The sequence below is a fragment of the Gavia stellata genome, chromosome 5 (assembly GCF_030936135.1).
Source record: "Gavia stellata isolate bGavSte3 chromosome 5, bGavSte3.hap2, whole genome shotgun sequence".
NCBI lineage: Eukaryota > Metazoa > Chordata > Aves > Gaviiformes > Gaviidae > Gavia > Gavia stellata.
This window is the reverse complement of record NC_082598.1, coordinates 57,291,613-57,308,138: the sequence shown is the minus strand read 5'-3', so window position 1 is coordinate 57,308,138 and position 16,526 is coordinate 57,291,613. Positions and strand designations below refer to the sequence as shown.

General features: G+C 37.7%; 1 protein-coding gene across 3 annotated transcripts in view; it reads left to right on the top strand.

Annotated features, from left to right (window-relative positions):
- Nucleotides 1–16,526, top strand: part of TBCK (TBC1 domain containing kinase) — a 107,590-nt gene that overhangs the window by 17,001 nt on the left and 74,063 nt on the right. The window contains exons 3-9 of one of the 3 annotated variants that reach the window (XM_009816854.2): nucleotides 9,008–9,122; nucleotides 10,651–10,724; nucleotides 11,838–11,862; nucleotides 13,239–13,299; nucleotides 14,611–14,672; nucleotides 15,429–15,490; nucleotides 16,187–16,335. In XM_009816854.2, the coding sequence (XP_009815156.2) occupies nucleotides 9,008–9,122; nucleotides 10,651–10,724; nucleotides 11,838–11,862; nucleotides 13,239–13,299; nucleotides 14,611–14,672; nucleotides 15,429–15,490; nucleotides 16,187–16,335 (548 nt within the window). Of the gene's footprint in view, nucleotides 1–9,007; nucleotides 9,123–10,650; nucleotides 10,725–11,837; nucleotides 11,980–13,238; nucleotides 13,300–14,610; nucleotides 14,673–15,428; nucleotides 15,491–16,186; nucleotides 16,336–16,526 lie in introns of all 3 variants that reach the window. The other 2 variants (XM_009816853.2, XM_009816855.2) reach the window with 2 other exon arrangements.

Genomic DNA, 16,526 nt, shown 5'->3' with positions numbered 1-16,526 from the left:
TTTAGGTGTCTTCAAAAAGCATAGGGTCTGAGCCAGATGCTATCCGTAGTTGCCAGCTGGCATTTCAGCATGCAAACAGCAATTGTTTTTCAAATAGATTTTTTATGTTAATGCGGAGGAAGGTAAGGAAATAGGCACTGCCTACTGTGTGACCATTCATCATGCATCTTTAAAAGTCACTTTTCTTTAAACGATTGCGTGGGTTAAGGCTCTGTTAATACCGCTACTTGTACCATTTACTGCACAGTGAATGTTTAATAGACAAATGTCAAGGCCTCTATACTTTGGAAGGCTGAAACTTAACATACCCTGTGCCTAGAAATTTAGATGTTGGCTCATTCACATACAAAGGAATGGTAGTCCTTGCCTAGAGCATGGGATTTGATGCCTGGTTTGGAACTAACTTAACAAGACACCCCCAGGCAGCTGAAGATCTGATTTCGTGCCTTTGACTGTAAAGGAAGAGTATCCTAGCTGCAGTTAATTCCCTTATTTGCTTTTTATATGTTGTCTGATTGGTTTCCTGAGTCTGCCAGATTGTGACAGACCTTGCCAGGATTGTTGATCACAAAATGTGCGGCCTTTTAAAGGTGCATGTATTTGTTCAGATGAAGTCCAAAAGAAAACAAAATAAAGATTTTTGGAGATCTGACTTCAATTGATCTTAATTCTACTCTTACCTTTTACCAGTTCACTCCTTTTGGAAAAGGAGACGAGAATGCGAGATGTGTTGTTTCCTTTAATGAAATGCTGGCAATGTGACGTATGATATATGTATATAATGCTATTGAAGTTAAGTTCTTTATTGTGTATTTTGAGGTCATTGTCTTGGTTTTCATCCCATTAGCTCTTGTTCTCTTATTGTCACCTGTGCATCTAGTTCTATTGTGTTAGTTATCTCAGAATGTATAGTCTGTGGTAAGAATGCAGAGTCTGTGATCTGGTTTAAAATGAGGGCTGCTTTACCTAATCTGTACATGTGGTGATTGAAATTTTGTTTATTTCATTGTACTTTTTGGTCCAATGAAAAGTATCGTTATTATACTCCTTACATATGAGCCAGCTGGAGCTAAGATGCAAAAAATGACTTCTGAGAAGTTAATCAGCAGCAAGATCAAAAACTGGGAATGTGGATGTGTCTTTCCCCTTCTGTGCATTAAACCAGATGGCATTAGAGGTTTCATTAAGATGGTGCTTTATAAGGTGTGTTTACTTTTCAAAAGGACTTTGTTCATTTGCTCCCCCAATTTATGGAATGAATGCTGGATGTCTTAAAGGAATTCAAGGTGCGATGTTTTAAAATTTTTGCTGTATGAGGAGCAGATACACTTAAATCATTCAGAGTGATAATGATCTGAAAAATCACCTGTCTATTGAAAAAAATCTTTGTGTGCAATCTGCTCTCTATATGAAGTTGTTCTTTATCTGTGCCTTCATCCATTGTTTTATGGACTTTTTTATCATAAATTACAACTTGAGACCTTCATAAAAATGTAACATCATTTGTGTTGCTTTTAAAGTCATGCTTGCAGCTTAGAACTTTAAGGAAGGAATGAAAGGACTTTTTGAGTTTCCTCAGATGAGCAATATGAACTTGTTGAAGATATCCTGTGTGAAATACCTCTGTGCGTGAATTAGACTTCCTGAGGACTCTCCCTATAAAATTGATTTTTTTTGTCTTGTATTCTCTGCATGTTGCATTCCCTTCCAGTTCATTTCATTCTGATAATGTGAATGCATTTCCAAGTAAATTGGCAGTGTTTACAATCTCGGTCCCTAGTGCCATTTTTTAATCAAACACATAATAAAGTGCCAAATAAACCATTCCCACCTGCATCAAACTCTTTTTGTTCTGCATAGGGTATTTTGTAATTTATTTACCCAGGAAGACCCAATTTATCTGCACATCTGGTTTTCAACCCAGTCCTGCTTTTTATCCAGTTTTCCAGCTGGTTGATTTGAGGCATAAGGAGGTCAGATGGCTTTCTTGAGGTCAGTGTAGTGATTGTCTCAGCTGGGATTATACCCAAACTTTATCCTTTGCTGTAACCACTTGGCCACACCACTCCTAAGCAGTCTATCTGCATTGTTGGCTGTAATGGAACTAACTGCAAATGTCATTTTCTTTGTTTTATAGTTTTGCTTATATTGAAATATTGTCATTTTTATGAGTTCAGAAACATTACATCTGTTCACAACCTGGTTCCGTTCCACTTTGAACAGACAGAATTTGTTGTGATGAATCTCCTTCCTGAATTCCAAATGCATGTTAGCCTCACAGGGTCTGGGGTACTGATTGATGACATTGCTGGTTTGTGTCGCTCTGGTGTGCTTCCTCAGGGCAGACCCTGTCTGACACTCCTCTTTGGAAGAGGAACCTGTGGTTTTGCTCTTGTGTATCACTGCCATAAGCTTCTTAAGACTCCTGGTTGCTGAGATTCTTTTCCTCTAGAGTTTACTTGTTTACAGCAATAATACAAAGTTAGAACAAGACACACAGATTTGATAAAGGACTTCCTTAAGCATGCGTTTCTGTGTATGTACCCATGAGTTGTAAGTCTGAGGAAAGAGAAACTCTGGAACATGGTATCACCACCATCATCTTACACCGCTTGGTCTTGCTCTGCCTTCCTGAGGAAAGTCAATGTAGTTCTAGTTACAGTTTTTGTTACCAATTTCCTCTTGCCTTGAGTTGCCACTGCATTGAAGAAGCATGACTTAACACTAATCCGTATGTACATCTCCAGTAGGTACAAAAATTACAGGGCTCTCTGCCATTAAGTAGATGATGAGGCTTGCTTTCTGGTGCCAGTCCTGTGTGTTCTGAGATTCCAGTGGGGCCTCTGTTCATCTCACTAGATGAAACACTCTTATTCAAAATAGTCGATTAAGTGTTGATTGCACAATCAGTACTCTCCAGGCACAGCTTTCTTCCTCCTACAAAATGGATTAGGTCCTCCATGTTGACTGTTACAATAGCATAAAAGCAAGTGAAATTTACAGCTCATGATAACCAGTTAAAAATACCACATGTGCATTTGTAACAACCAGAAGTATTTTTCCTCTCCCGAAGATGTTGCTGCTGCCTCCGCTTTTCTTCCAGCCCCAGTTATCTTTGCTCCTGTACTGCTGTCCAGGTACATCTATGTGTTGTGGTTAACTACACTGTAATAGCTACAGCTGCCTGGGTCAAAGTCATCAAAAGGGGAGATTGCTTTGTCTAGGAGAGGGTAGGACTGCAGACAGTAAGCAGGCAGGAAGATCTTCTTAGATACTCGATTACCCTTTCATGTTAAACTATTTTCTTGCAGCACCAAAAAAGGATGGAGAAGATTTTATTTCCATTTAATGCCACGAATGCGCTTCTGTTAAAGATGATGAATACAGTGAATTCATGTGCAGATTGGCATTAATTTTCCTTTAAACTAGAGGAAAAGAAACTTGTGTGAACTTATAACTTCCATGATACTGACATGAATGTTGAAATTTTATCTCTTCTTTTTATTGTTTCTTTTCTCATGTTGGAATTCTTTTATTCCAACAGTTTAATAGGTCAAGTCTCCTGACCCCACCCATCTCCAATTTCCAACTATATGATCTACAGTCCTCTTGTTCTTAAGTATTCAAGATGTTATCCATCAAGTAGTTTTTATTTTCCCATCAGCAATCTGTTGTATATGTAGGGACTACTGCTGCTGGCTGTCAAATGCATTTTTCCAAAATCACTTTTCCTACTCTGGAGTTAAGCAATTGCTTTCTTTGCTTGAAGCTGAAACTTAAAATTGGCTTTCTGGAAGTTAGAGCAACAGAGCAGCATGAAGAGAACCTCATGATAAAATAAACAGCAAGGAGATTTCACCAACAGAATACTCGGGGGCTGTGAATTTCTGCGTTAACTCGTGGGCAGTATTCTGTGAACATGGATGAAAGTCTTTCTTTGAATAATGAGTATCCTGTTACGAGAGCTGTTGAGGCTTGTAGGGGTTACTTTACGTTCTGACATTATCAGATGTGATGCTCAGGAGGCAAACTTTTTTTTTTTAACCCAGAAGCAATCTTGAATTAAAGAGGTTGGAAGCCAGGAAAACATGAGGGAACATTTCATATATGCTTGCTGTGTATTCCCTCTCTCCTAGGCATCTGCCTATCATCTTTTTTGGAAACAGGATACTGGTCTCAAAGAGTTTTTGGTCTGACCTAGTATGACCGTTTGTAGGGTTTGGAAGACCACTAATTTTACCAAAAATAGAAATAATCAGTTGCAGAAAGTTGTTTGTTCCTAGAGCATCCTATCTTGGAGTCCAGCTTCCTGCTTTTACAAGCAGCTGCATTAGTGTTGCCATTAAAAATCAGAAATAATAAGCTAATAAATAACCATTTGAACTGAATAATACATAGGTAATATTGTTGGGTTGTGTGTGCAAGAATTCAGAATCCCGCCTTTGTGTCATAAACTTATTAATTTCTAAATGTGTTTCCAACCTTTTTTGTTTGATCTTGTGCTCATCTTGACCTATGGCCTGGGCAGTTCTCCCTAGATGTTTGTTCCCAGGTACTGCTCTGTCATTACTGGGTAAGTACGCTCACTCTTAGCTTTCCATTCCACTATTTTAGGGGCTTATTGTCTTTACTTGGTTCCTTACAAATCCTTCTTTCCCTCTCTCTCTCTATTTGTTAATATCTGATCCTTTTGAAGAATGGTAAGACTCTCAGTATGCCAGTTTCTTCTAGTACAACTTTTCCCTTTCATCCTGGCCCAGAAGCTGTTCTCAGTCAGATGGAAGATTGTAGTGGGCCCACTAAGAAGAATCTGGGTTTGTTTTTTTTCTCCCCTCTGTCTGAATCTAAAAAATGACAGAAGTGTCCTAAGCAATCAGATTATTTCATCAGCGGGCTTGCAGCACCACAAGAGATTGAAACTCTGCTAAAACATCTGTTTCCTGACAGGTTAGGTTCATTATTCCTGAAGTAAACTTCCAGAAAACGGGTTTGTGTCCTTAACAGTAAGAATTCAACAGGCTGGAGATCAGTCTGACTGCTAAGTGGAAAAGTTAATGTTTTTTGTGAAGGCACAGTGCAGCCACCTGTGTACTATTACAGTGTGGAAATTAGTCATTTGTCTGGTATAGCTTTTGGTCTGACAAATTCTGGAGGTAATAAAACAATCCTCATTTTTGTGGGTTTTTAAGTCGTCTTCCCTTCTCTCTCCACCCACAAATGCCATGCACATGCCTCTCTTAACCATGCTGGTTTTGTATTGTTGGCTGAACTTGCTCATATCAACTTGTAGCGATTGGGGTTTTTTCTTTTTTTTTCCCTACTTACAAAATGAATTTCTGAGGGAGGAATTCAGTTATCCTTTGTGCTTCCTTTGCTATGGTTCCATACATTCAAGTTACAGACCTAAACCTGGTATTGGATTTAATCCTTATATTCTTTATTTCTAGAATAAAGAAACTCACAATGGCCCCTTTTCATGGCTACATTTCTTCTTCTCCAAACCAGGAAAAAAGCAAGCAGTGATTAGATCCAACCAGTTTGATTTTACATCGGTGTGCAATCCTTTCACTTGAAGAGAACCCCTTTTCAAAAGCCTCCCTGAGCAGGCTTCGGCTGAGTAAATTTGTTGGTATCCAGACTAAGGATTAAAATGAAGCCTACTCCTTCAAAATGTGCTGGTAGTTGTAGAGAGATCATGCCTTTTTTTCTGTCTGTGAAGTGTTCCTTTTGCAGAGGAACTCCTGTTTCTTCTCTCTTTCTCCTGTTGGTGGAGAGGAAAAGAACCTTAAAAGAAGTCTTGTTAGGAGAGCTGGGAAACTGAAGATAACTAGTGCCCCTTCAGATCTGCCAGTTGTTGACGTGCATCTCACACTTCCATACTTTTAACTTACTGCCTCCTACCAAATCTGCCTTGAGCAGTGGAATGATTTGCTTCCCAACAATTTAAAGTCACAACCATGATTATCAGCTGCTGAAATGAACAGGGTGTTTCATGCTATGCAACTGTCATTATGGCTCTCATTAGGTCAGTGGTGTAGCATGGTTGGTGTTGAACCTGCCATGCCACCATTTTGCCACCTTTTCTCCTGTGTTGTTTCTAGTGCTTTTGCTGCTGTTTTTTTCTCCCACCTCCTGTTAAAGGAAGGTGCTGAAATCTCTGCAGTTCAAGCCCCAGTGGCTAAACCACTCTTATAGATATATCTCAGTTCTACGCTAGCTAGTCTATTGAAAAACAGGCTTCCAGATAATCAAGGGAAAAGTTTCTGAATCTGCTCAGACCTCGCCACCAACATTGGGTATTGTAAACGTCCTTCTCACTTAGGACTGTGTTTTCTTTTTCTATTTATGGTGGTTTTTTAAAGGTCAACTTAACCTGAAGCCTGGAAGCGGCTTCATGAGCGTACCTTCTGCACTTGGCAGAACCCCGTTGCAATGCTTGCACAGTGTTGACAGTGGCTGTAGCAATTGTGAGAGAGCAGAGTCCCACTGAGGCAAGGGGATAGCCTTGGTAGTCATCTCCAGTGAGGCTAGGGACTGCCATTGGGCTTGGCAGAGAGATCAGAGAGCAGAGAGATCTCTTGTGCTCGATAACAGCGATGGGTGTTCTTAAATTATCATCTCATGGGTAATAACCACAAACGGTGTGTTTTACCTAATAAGTAAGACTAGATAATGTGCAACAGCACTGTGAAGAGCTTGTTATAGAGAGTTCCCTCTCTCCTGGGGAGGTGGTGTACGTGCTTCAGGTTGAGGGTGAGGTACTTGGCTGAATGCTTCTGCGCAGCAGGGTGGTTGGACTTGATGATCTTGCAGGTCTTTTCCAACCTTCGTGATTCTGTGGTGGCATCAAGAGCTTAAGCACGCTGAGAATTATGTGCAATGAAAAATACTTATCATTCACGTGTTGCTGGTTGTTGTAACGCCATGGAGGATTTACCTTAAAGAGCAAAGAATCCAAAAGCAGTATTTTCAGGCCTTTCCCCGGATTCTGTTCTCAGGAATTCCAAGAGCACAGGGAGAATAAGCGGGTGGCTGAGGCCCCCTGGTGCCACCAGAGCACACTGCACGCCTCAGCCACCACGGCCGCAAAGTGGCACTTCGTATTTACTTCTATTTTTTAATACAAAGAAACACTTTTTAGGCTAAAATACCTCATGGTGTACCTCATTGTTCACATGCAGTTGTTTACTTACTGGAAACATGAATTCTCCATCATTTATTTTTCATGTCTTGTTTTGCAAAGCTGTGCAAAAAGTGAGAGAGAGGATTCTGTTTGCAACCATTATTGTTAACATTTGCGTTGCAGGCAAAAAAACTATACAGGGAAGCTGGAGGCTTGTAAGGTAAATTTTTTTTTTTTTTAACCACAGTTATATCTGTGCCCAAGAAAGACTGGGAGGCAACACTGCACAACTTAGTGGTGTCTGATGCTGTGGTGTATTATATTACTTGGGGGTGGGAGGGATGGGGAAGAAAAAGTGCCAGTGAGGGAGGAGCGAGATAGTTGTGGAGTTTTGTTTTGGTTTTGTGGTTATTAGCCATGTGGTTTTGGTTGAATTGCTAAGACCTTAAGAATCACTTCCAAATGCTGTGATCTAAGATACAGCACTGTGGCGACATATGTTAGAATAGATTCCCTTTGTGCTTAAAATTTAACTTAAAAGTGTATATCCACAACTAATGTGAAGTAGTACAGAGCACTCCTTCTAGGAAAAAGGTTAGAGGCTAGAGAACGGCTCCATGTAAGGTACCTTAATGGTGGCCTATTATTAAAACAGCTCTTTTTAGTATTTCTGTGTTGCCCTAGTCTCAGAATTTGTTGGAAATTGTGGCTTTTGTCAAAATCTAGCTATTTAGTCTTGTGACAAAGTTTTGGCGTTTAAACAGGTATGAATAGCAGCTAATGAAGCTTTAATAAAGAAATTAATTTTGGTGTTTAATCAGCTAGTTGGCTTGTCATTCTTGCCAGTCTGTAATGCTCCCCCTCATTTTGCTGTTGCACAAATTTTTAATAAGCAAGAGAAAGTGGTGAGCCTTGTCCAGAATGCTATTGTATGTTATCCTTATCAATGAAATAAAAAAATGGGGATGTAAAGTTAGGCCTTTATAAATAGATATGCTTTGTTTTCTGGACATTTTGTAAACCAGTGTCTTCAGAGAGAAAGTTGCAAAATAGACCTGAAATGTGCTCTGAGGGGGAGTGGGTGGGAAATGAGGAGTTAAAAGGAATCTCTCTGGGTGACATTAGATCTGTGCCTTTTGTTCTTATTTTGGGTGCACTTTGGAAGCCTAATGCTGGTGGTCTCAGTACAAATTCTTGTTCACTGGTTCACAGAAACTCCTCTTTAGGGCTATCAGTTCGTAAAGTAAATGGTAACTTCTGTCAAAATACTTAGTTATGTCAAAGTGGTTTGGATGGTAAACTTCATCATTTCTTTACAAAGAAGGTAAGGTTGATGCTTCCAAGGTTGTAAAGAAAATGTGCTGAAAATGAAGTTTTCTGCCCTTTTTTGGTTTCTTGTTTTAGATGTTGAGATGACCGAAGACTATAGGTGCGATCGAGCTGTGCCTCTACACTATCTTCTAGATAAGCTCCAGTTAACATCTGAGTTTCAAAAACCTTGGTTCAGTTGAACTTTTCTATGAACATCAATAGCAGACTTAGGAAGAACAAAAAAAAAAAAGGCAGATTGGGAATTTTTTTTTCCTCGAGTAGTTGAGGTATATCTGATAGTTTCTATTGCAGAGAATATGTTATAATTTGTCACAGTTTTCTGCTGTTTTTAAGGACCAGTTCAGGGTGAAGAAACCTAGTTGTGGGATATTGAGGAGTTGTGTATGGCGCTGAATATATCCTACCATATTCAGTGTTGATCCCTTAAACTGTTCTGGAATTGTAAATGTCTCACTTCTGTTTGGAATAGCTGTGGAACACTCTACATTTTTACAAATTAAAAGGGGAAACATTTAGTATAACATGTTATTTTATCTTTTTTTTTTTTTGCAGTTCTTCAAGGATCTTATGCATAGCATATGAGGTTTTGCAAGGTTTGCAATATATGAACAAACATGGAATGGTCCACCGAGCACTCTCCCCTTGCAATATTCTTTTGGATCGAAAGGTACAGCTACAGGAATAAATCTATTGTTTTGTTTGGTTTTTGTTTTTTCCTTTAGCTGCCAACAAGTAGCATGCTATGTCATATATGGAGATTGGGCATTCACAGTCCTTCTGATGGGGGAAGTACTGCATATCAGAAAAGGTGTTGTTTTTGTTTGGGTTTTTGTTTTTTTGTTTGGTTGGGGGGGGTGTTTTGGTTTTTTTTTAACTACAGTTTTCCCCCATTTCCTAAATTTCAAATGTATTTCAGATTTTGTTTTTCTCTTTTCCCATTTTCTTCTGACCCAAACCGCTTTTTTCACCCTTTTCTTAAGAGGGTAATCTAAGTCTACTTGTCATCATTGTAATTAGTTACAAGACTTTCCCAGTTGTTTGAATAGGAAAATACTTCTTCTGGCTAATTAGCTGTTAATAATATCTCCTGTGTTTCACGGTGATCTGATACTTGACTTTTGAGATATCAACATATTTCTTTGTTCATGTTAAGTTATTAAAATTCCAGTGTCTGTCAAGTCTTTTGTCACAGACTATTGAGTTGGCGGTGTGGAATACAGGTTCTGCTCATAAAAGCTGAGAGAAATTAATAGCTGGTGTTGTACTCGGAGCAGTTGCTTCATCTGACAACTAAAGAGCTTAGCCTGTGTGCATAACCCTTCTCTCCTTCCTCTTCTTACTCAGTTTAGATAGAATAGCTAGATCCTCCCCTTGGAAGGCAGAAAGAAAAGAGGAAGAAGGAAGGAACAATATTTTTGATATACTTGTAAAAAAATGAAAATCATAATAATGATGATCTAACAAGCAAAAGTACTTTAGGATTTTAAGATACTCCTAAAATCAATAAAAGAACAAAGGGGGCGTGAGACCATAAACTTCTAAACTTTTCCCCTGCACTTTGAATAGCTTGCTGATGTAGCTTTCACTGTTGCACCATCTGCAGGCTGGCTGGTTATAATTCAATATCCAGCAGAATCAGTGCCTCAGTTTAGCTTCTATGCCTATTTTTTGTTGTTTTGGTGTTAACTTTCTGCCTCCACAGAATAAAAGCAAGCACCTGGAAAACTTGTTTGTTTGAAGTATGTGTTGATACAGTTAAGGAGAGCAAGATAGTAGTGAGTTGATGGGAAAGAGTGGAGGAGCAAAGCTGAGTAAATGGAAAAGGTGAGGGAGTTCTAGGATTCATACAGGATTTTGAACAGTTTTCAAACAGGAAAAATGTTCAATAGGGTGTTTAAGCCTTTTTTAATTTACTGAAAATACACTGTAACTTACAAAGTTCTGGTTTTCTTGTGTGTTCTAAACAGGGTGATTACTTAATGCTCTTGGAAAGTAAAAGCATTAGAAATAAGCACCTTATTAACTTGCAGTGGAGTTCTGCATAATAGATGAGACAGAAATGTAAGAGGGTAACTTTTTTAATAGGTATCTGTCTCCTGACAGCTAATGCAACTTGAAATGACTTTTTTTAGCTTAAACACAGATTCTTCCAATGTTGTATTCTGCTACTTGATCATTTATTTTTTCCTTTTCAGGGACATGTGAAGTTGGCTAAATTTGGCCTCTACCATATGACTGCTCAAGGTGTTGATGTTGATTTTCCTATAGGGTAAGGATGTAGCTACACAATACAAATATATTGGGGATGTATTTTTTCAGGAAATATATTTATGTTTTGAGGAATCATCTTCAAAAATGTGTTGTGTGCACAGGGCTCTTATAGACTGATGTTTTAATTCCTATCTGTTGCATACACCCCTTACACAGAAGCTTCTGATAATGTCACTGAAGAGGTGGTCATCTGACCAGGTGAAGTTAAGGAAAGACAGAGAATGGCAACCATGCAAGCATGTTACTGTAACTATGTGATGTCATTCCTTATTGCCTAGATTTGCCTTCAAATGCTAGTAGTTGCCTGTGACTCAGATTCTGGAGGTACAATCTAATCTCAAATTGAGGAAAAAGCACAATCAGTGCTTCGCTGTTGCACACCGCTGTAGGCCTCTTGTCTCTTTATCATTTTGTGATTTATTTTCAAGTGATCTTACACTCTAGCTAAAGTGACATGCTTTTGCAGTGTTTCCTGGCCACTTTTTGGTTTTTTGAGGTGTCATGTTATTTACAATTGAAATGCTGAGCTGATTCTTAAAGACATGCCCAAAAGAAGTAAAGATGTTTCCCTTCAAAAGGTGATTTCAGATTATTTTCTTTTAAAGTATTATTATGAATTGTTACAGAAAAAGTGATAATGTTATTTTAAAATGATCTAGCAGGAGGTAGAGTATGTTCTCAACGCCTTTTGTTACTTTTCTAACAAATTCAAAAGTTATTTGATGGGAACACTGTCAATGGAGGGGAATACTGCCACCTCCCCCAAATATGGGTCTAGGATACATTTATTTAATATACTAGTGCTGAAATTCAATATATATTTTCTTTGAGATACGTAGACATACTATTTTGAAAGCTGCTTTTATTTCCTCTCACAAAAAGACAGAGCTAGTGATTAAGATTTGTCCTTTTATGTGGTAGGCGCTATATATTTTGCAATTGGAGTGAAACTTTGCTGTGATGTGTAGATTTTGACTGAATAAAATAGAACAATCGACATTGCTATGAATTTTAGTTTCTCAGAATGCAAAATTATTTTGATTACTGTAACTGAAAGGTAGGGGTTTTTTGGACAGACAGGATATTACTTAATGTTACTGCATCTTTCTAGGTACCCATCATATCTGGCACCTGAAGTAATTGCACAGGGAATAGTCAAACCGAGTGATCATACTCAGTGTGAGAAGCCTCTGCCTTCTGGCCCTAAATCAGATCTGTGGTCTCTTGGTATAATATTATTTGAGCTTTGCATGGTATGTAAGAGGATAATTCTGACTCCTGGGGACTATTACATTAACTTGATGGCTCTTGAGTATGGGGTTAATGACACTTTGCCCATCACCCTAGTCCAAATACCAGAATATGTTAGCATTCCTACCTGGACAGTATTGGTGGTGGTTCAAGGAGCAGGATGCATATTGGCTTGGTATAAGTGTGCGTGTTAACCATGAAGGGCAGCTGCCCGTTAAGCCACAATGATGTGATTGCATGATTGAATTCTTAGCGAAGAATAGCTTCTGAACCAAGAAGTCTCTCTAGATAACTTGTTCTTTTAATTGTGCTTTTAAGCATGAAATAACCATTGCTGTCATGCTCTCATTCTCCTTGGAAAGGATAAAAAACTAATAAAGTTTCCCAGAGAGGAAGAGAAAGGAGAATCTCCCTTATCGCCAGAATTTAAAGAGCTTCTCTACAGAATTAAGGGTTTATTTGGAAAATGCTTATTTGACTCTCGAAGTTGAAATAAATTATGACAGCATAATCTTTACTATTTGTATATGTTAAACTGGACTTCTTTCATTCAAAGATAGCGACACTCTGTAGGGAGGTATGATCTAGCAAATCCCTCAGTATTGATATTTAGTCTCATTATATATCTAAATTGCAAGACAATTGCATGGTCAAGAACCTGTTTTATATAGTGATTAGATCGGGACATTGGAAATAGTCGTCTTTTGCATATTCTGCTCTTCTGTAAATTTGCATAGTGTTCATAGATCATTATTTATTCTTTTGAATACGTACATTTTCTTAAAAATGCGAGAATGATCTTTTTTTAAACACCTTTAAAGGGATTTTCAGATGACTTCAAAAGCACTGTGCAATAATACAAGCTATGATGATTGCCATGTTTAGTAATTTAATTACCTTTGTCATGCTCACATTGGAAAAAATACAATTTTTGAAAGCCTTTTACTGAATTAATAGTAAACCACCAGGTTTGCTAAGGCAGCTTGGGGCTTTGTTTTGCGGGTTTTTTTTTTCGTTTTGCATTTGTTCTCGTTAAGAGGTGTTATAAATGATAGATTTTTTTCTTTATGATGGCATGAAACTGCTTCTGCTGTAGTTGGGGTAAATAATGTTTTCTGTTGTAACAGACAGTTTTCCAAAATCTGAAATGCATGTGTAGAAGCTTATTTCACTGCCTTTGTATATAGATGGGTGCGTATGCTATCTAAATATTTTTATGTAGTAGCATTCAACTGTTGATTTGATTTTGTTATTCATTTAGGGGAGAAAATTATTCCAGAGTTTGGAAATAGCAGAAAGATTGAAATTTATAATTATGTTAGGTAAGTAGCACAAAATCAATTTTTTAAGTTTCCAAACAGTTCTATAGTTAGAGCTTTACAGACTGGTCAGCTTGTGATGCTCAGACCTAAGGCACTTTACCTTTGTCAGCTTTCACTTCCAGAATTAAATAGGCATTTGAAGCATGGTTGCTTGTCTAGGGAAGGTACAGAGGTGGGTGCCAGGAAAAATAACTTTGCGAAAGAGCTATGAGTATGTTAGAGTAAGGGCAAACTATAAAAAAACATACTCAGGAAAGGTTGCCATTTTGATGGTTATTTGTTGTCTTGTGTTGCAGAAGGTTTCTGAAATGAGTTAGGAATTGTATGACACTAAAGAAAACTGTCCCTGCACTAGCAGTGCTTGTGTACCAGATCCCAAGCAGGGAGAAGCAGGACTCAAATAGGAAGACAGAAAATAAAAAGAGGGCTGAGAAGCGTATTACTGGATCCAGGCTTTTGTTTCTGGCTTCACCTACAAACTATAAAACATTACTGTAGACATGGCATTTTTGCTTAATGTAAATGAGTCTGGAAGTGGGACTACTGTGGGTTTTAAAACTTGATTTCGTGTGGGGTTTATGTATAAACCACGGGGAGGGGAAGGGCATGAATTTGCAATTTGAAGCTTTATCAGTAAGTTAGTATTATCCAGAGGAAATAGTAATACTGTTAAAGTTAGTTACTGTCAGTAGAAACATCTTTTTCATTCAGCAGTTAGTGCTTGGGTGCTGAAATTCTGACTGTTCTGGTAGTGATTTGTTAAGAAAGCTTCCTGAAGCATTTCATTCCCCTTCAAGTTGAATGCAAGTTATTGGTAACCTTTATCCCCTGAAAAACATTCATGTCCTGACTTGGGAATTATTTTCTCAAGAACATGTTGAAAACAAGTTATAAAATACTGCTAGTGTTATCTGTAAGTAGCAACAAAATGAAAATCACTGAGCTTCTATATGCAGGTATTTTTAAGTTCTTTCAGGGATTTTATTTTATTTTTTGTAAGTGGAAAGACTGTTTTAATTTATTTGGCAGAGACTGACACTCTGGATTTACTAAGCCTGCAAAAAGATTTTCACTTTTAAATTAGATGTACTACTTAACTTTCTTAGGCTTCAATTTTCTGTCTGCAGGGGTGATAATAATAACTTTCATTTCTATTCTTGAGAATTCATTTTCAGGTGATGTGACAATGTCAATAAAAAGCCAAGGTTAAGTGCTTTTTATTGGGGTGGGGTTTTGTCTGATATCCTGTTTAATTGCTATCACTTTTTTATAGTCTTTAACTTTTTATTGTTCTGTTTTTATTTTTCAAAGGCTGTGTAGATGATATTGTAACTGTATTGGCTGAAGAACATGGTTGCCTGGATATTATTAAGGTTTGTGGAACTAGTGTGCTCTTCCGTGCCGTCTTATCCAAAACATTTTATTATTGTTGCATATTATTTCACATACATATATTTTTAACTTATTGGGTCATTTGATGTATTGCAGTGTGAGGTAGAATTTTGAAGTCTAAACACATATCTAAGAACGTTTCCAATAGCCAGTACTGGTAATAGTCATTCTTTCCTAAAATTACTGTTGATTTCAGTAAATGTTAATGCTCTTTGGATAGTTTAATAAGTTATAATTTTTCTTTAAGTGTTGGGGGCTAAGTATTTTATTTCTAGAAATTTAGTCTTCTACCTGGTCCACTTTACACATTCTGATAGTGTAGGTTTATACAGTTCAACTCCTCCCCACCCCCAAAATTATTCACTGAATTTTAGTGTGTGTATATTTTAAGACATTGTGTAAAAGGATTCTGACTATTAGCAGAAGGGAGTTCCCAGGTACTGCATTGTTTCAAGCTGGGTACAGAATATCTAAATTAAAAAATAAAAATAAAAAGCTGCATACATTACAAATTTTTTCAGTTCCCCCCCCCCAAAGCAAATGCAGGGTTGGAGGGGGTGAGAAGAATTACTTCCCTGGCATTTTGGTCTGATACAGCCAACCTCATATGTATAGGTGTGAAATTTTATTGCCCTCAAAGGAATAGCCTAAATGTTAAAAGTTAAATATGAGCTAAGTGGCTTGCTGAATTAGGGCAGTAATAAACAGACCTCCTCCATATTTTTCTTATGTTCCAGGACCTTTCTGAAAATATTGTAGCTCTGCTGAAGAAATGCCTTACATTCCAACCTTCTAAGAGGCAAGTATTCAGTCCAAACGCCTAGTAAACTCTTTGGGGATACTATGAAATTAGAAGACCTGTTGCTGAACCTTTTTTGGAATACTGACGATTTGTGCTACCTATAAGAAATTCTTGGGGTTGTTGCTTTTCAGTGTTTAAATAAAAAGAATTGGGGGGGTGACAGAAATCAAGTGTGCAAAACCTAGAGATTGAATCTGAGGTTTTTGGGGGGAAAATTACTCAGGCATTTGTAGTTCTAAGTTCACAGCTTTTACTGATTCCATGTCTGGAAGTTGGTGGTGGTTACTATAGCTCTGTTGTAGCCAGAATTAGGGCTGCTTTCTTCAAATCTCTTCTTTCAAAGTACTTTTTCATTATGTCAGTTCACCACAACGTTCTTCTGAAAACTGAAGTATGCTTTTGTTCTTTAATCAAGGCTTTGCATTTGCATTTTTTTCCATCTCTGCTTAAAGGAGTTAAAGGGGAATTAATAAAATAGTTGCTATGTACATTAAATGAAGGTGAGATCTGAACTTGGGCTTATGCATCATGAATTGAACAAAACTTAGACATTTTTGCTACTAAAATTCCTGAAATCCAATAATAATTTAAAATAACTTGCTAATATTTGTTACTGGGGACGTTTCTTGCTGAAATGTAATGTTTTTGGAAGCACTTTACTCTTAGTATTTTATTCTCTTTTCTTAATTCAAGGCCAACTCCAGAGGAATTGCTGCATGACAGTTTGTTCAGTGAAGTATCCTCAGTATATCCTCCCTTCCACAAACCTGCTGGTCTGTTCTCATCTTCTCCAAGGTGTGCTAATTTAACGCTTCCTGAAGACATAAGTCAATTATGTAAAGGTAAAAGCAGGTAGTGGGATAAATGTCATTGGAGGGGGAAGGAAAATAAAATGTTTTCGCATTTTCTTTGAACATTTTGTTGGAGAAAAACTATTAAATGTTACAATACTACCGTCTTGTACGAGCAAATACGAGCAAACATGTTTTGAGGGATGTGTGCGAGTCAAAGGAGGGCGTCCTGATTTTGTCCT